The following is a 2,880-nucleotide window of genomic DNA, read 5'->3' as shown; positions in this document are numbered from 1 at the left end:
GTACTATAAAATACAACTAAAGTTACATTATACAGCTATGTACTATAAAATACAACTAAAGTTACGTTATACAGCTACATGCTATAAAATACAACTAAAGTTACATTATACAACTATATACTATGAAACAAAACTAAAGTTACATTATACTGCTACATATTATGAAATGCTTCTAAAGTTACATTATACAGCTATGTACTATAAAATACAACTAAAATTACATTATACAGTTATGTACTATAAAATACAATTAAAGTTACGTTATACAGCTACATGCTATAAAATACAACTAAAGTTACATTATACAGCTATATACTATGAAATGCTTCTAAAGTTACATTATACAGCTATGTACTATAAAATACAACTAAAATTACATTATACAGTTATGTACTATAAAATACAATTAAAGTTACGTTATACAGCTACATGCTATAAAATACAACTAAAGTTACATTATACAGCTATATACTATGAAATGCTTCTAAAGTTACATTATACAGCTACATACTATAAAATACAACTAAAGTTACATTATACAACTACATATCATGAAATAAAACTAAAGTTACATTATACACCTACATATCATGAAATAAAACTAGTTACATTATACAGCTTCATACTATGAAATAATACTAGTTAAATACTATGAAATACAAACATCTGTCAGCTTTACCTGAGGATTGCAATCCAACACACACATTTTTCCTGAATTAATAATTGCACGAATGCTGTCAAGATTAGTTCCATATAGATGCCCCCCATGTTCACCCCATTCCAGGTATTTATTTTCTGCAATGTCTGCTTCTATTGCCTCCCTAGACATGAAGTGGTATGTTTTTCCATTTACCTCCCCATCTCTGATTGGTCGAGAAGTGTCTAACCAACATAAATTTGTTTTATTGTGAGGAGAGGAAATCCACTTTACACTTTAAATAAGTCCAGAGTTGCATCTTTTGAGTAGATTGTTTATTTTTAGTTTTTGTTTATCTTAAGGTAATTGTTGTATACTAAAGATGGCCACACAAGTGGTTGAAACATTGGAATAAAGTTAAATAAACAATCCACTCAAAAGCTATATCTCTGAAAGTTTATAAATTTCTTTTGTTTAAAATGTACTTTTGAATAGCTGGACAAGCACAAAACTATATTTTACAATCTGTAATTATTTGTGATATTTTTTATGAAATGCTCTTTTATAATAACATATATGAGTTGAAAGATTCAAAAAGCACACTCACATGATGATAGCAGGATAATCTAGCAAGTTTTAACAGTAAATGTATCTAATGGCATAATACATTGTACATCACAGAGATTTATTATTGTTATACTAAACTGATAATTTCCTATGGAGCTAGAAGTATATGAACCTGTACACCTCTAATGATGTTTTTAGAATATAAACATCTATAGATGTCTTGTATCTTAAACAATAGGGAATGCTCAATAGCCATGAAACTTGAAATTATTTTAGGCAGGATTAGAGTAAATTAATTTATGGGACCTTTTTATCCTTTTTTTTAGCTATAATTTTGTGCAGCAGGAATACCAAGCATGGAGCGCACACAAATCAAATTCAATTTTATTACTCATTAAGATCCCTACCAGCATCCCCTCAAATGGGAATTCTTTTAAGCAGGATTAGAGTAAATTATGTGATGAGACCTTGGGCATGGTTTGACCTCCTAAGTCCAAAACTGTCATTAGATCTCAAATCGGTCAAGAGGATACAGAGCTATGAGCTAAAAGTTTGTACTTGAAAAAAACTCAGAGTCATTCTATGAGCCGCTATGCCACAGCTAAAAATGAAGAACACTATGTGTTTCAAACTAGATCATAAATTTGAGTCCCTTTTTGAAATATAAAAATTAAATATTTTGTAACCATAGGTATGAAATTGATACTCCATTTAGTAAAAATCCTTCTTTAGCCTAACCACAACAATGTAATTTGTTCCTTCATAGTTAACATTAGAGTATTTACATTTTTCATCAATGAAATATATCATATAGGTTGCAGAAGAGCTAAGTATTTCAATTAATAACAAAATGGGTTCATATGTTAATGCATCACTAGTACAGAAATGTGACTTACAAGGCAGTGGAGAAGAAAATTTATCTGGGGCTGTACTAATTAGTTGAGTTTTAAGGGATCGGCGTCCAACGCCTTGAGCACCAAGAAGGACTAATGTCTTTCGTTTGAATGGAGGCATTCGAGCAACCTCTTCATACAAAAGAAGTTCTGCCTTGTCAAAATCTTCATACATGTAATGAAACAGGAGGATTTAAGTTAATAATAAAATGATTATTCAAGAATTTTAAATACTTAATTAACATGCACTATAAAAGTATTCAAAAGAAATGTAAAGATACTCAATTACATTAATGGTGTTAATCATTTAATACTGTTACAGAATTCAAATATTCAATAACAATATTGAACTGTTCACTTTAATTTTTTAAATAATCAATAAAATGTTTAATTTTCCAAGCTGAAGAAGCCATGTTATTGCCAGTGGCAGTAATAAAGACAAGGGTAAAAAAAAAACAAGACATTGGAAAAAAAAATCATTCCACAAAAAAAGACAAAGAAAATTACATAAACAGGTTAAAAAAGTAAAAAAAATATATATATACATGTACAAAGCAAATAAATTATTAAAAAGGATAAACAGAACTGTAGGGTTTAATAGCGAGTGTGGAAGCTGTTGATTAGAAAACTGTATTAACAACAGTTTAGTTATTAACTCATTTGGTTTACATGTTTTCAATAATTGGCTTAGGCTTGGCTTAGCTGTTATTTGTACGATTTTCCAAAATACTTTTTTGACTTTTTTACCTGTTTGTGTAATTTTCTTTATTTTTTTTTCTGATT

At 28.9% G+C, this 2,880-nt stretch overlaps 1 protein-coding gene across 3 annotated transcripts in view; it reads right to left on the bottom strand.

Moving 5' to 3' along the window:
- Window positions 1-2,880, bottom strand: part of LOC106460736 (MAGUK p55 subfamily member 6-like) — a 111,594-nt gene that overhangs the window by 11,002 nt on the left and 97,712 nt on the right. For all 3 annotated transcript variants that reach the window (XM_022387512.1, XM_022387511.1, XM_022387513.1), the window contains exons 10-11: window positions 2,101-2,262; window positions 680-882 (exon numbers count right to left, since the gene is read on the bottom strand). In XM_022387512.1, the coding sequence (XP_022243220.1) occupies window positions 680-882; window positions 2,101-2,262 (365 nt within the window). The remainder of the gene's footprint in view (window positions 1-679; window positions 883-2,100; window positions 2,263-2,880) is intronic.

This window comes from Limulus polyphemus, unplaced genomic scaffold (genome assembly GCF_000517525.1).
Source record: "Limulus polyphemus unplaced genomic scaffold, Limulus_polyphemus-2.1.2 Scaffold826, whole genome shotgun sequence".
Classification (NCBI taxonomy): Eukaryota; Metazoa; Arthropoda; class Merostomata; order Xiphosura; family Limulidae; genus Limulus; species Limulus polyphemus.
Note: the sequence above shows the minus strand (reverse complement) of the source record. Positions and strands in the feature narration are given on the sequence as shown.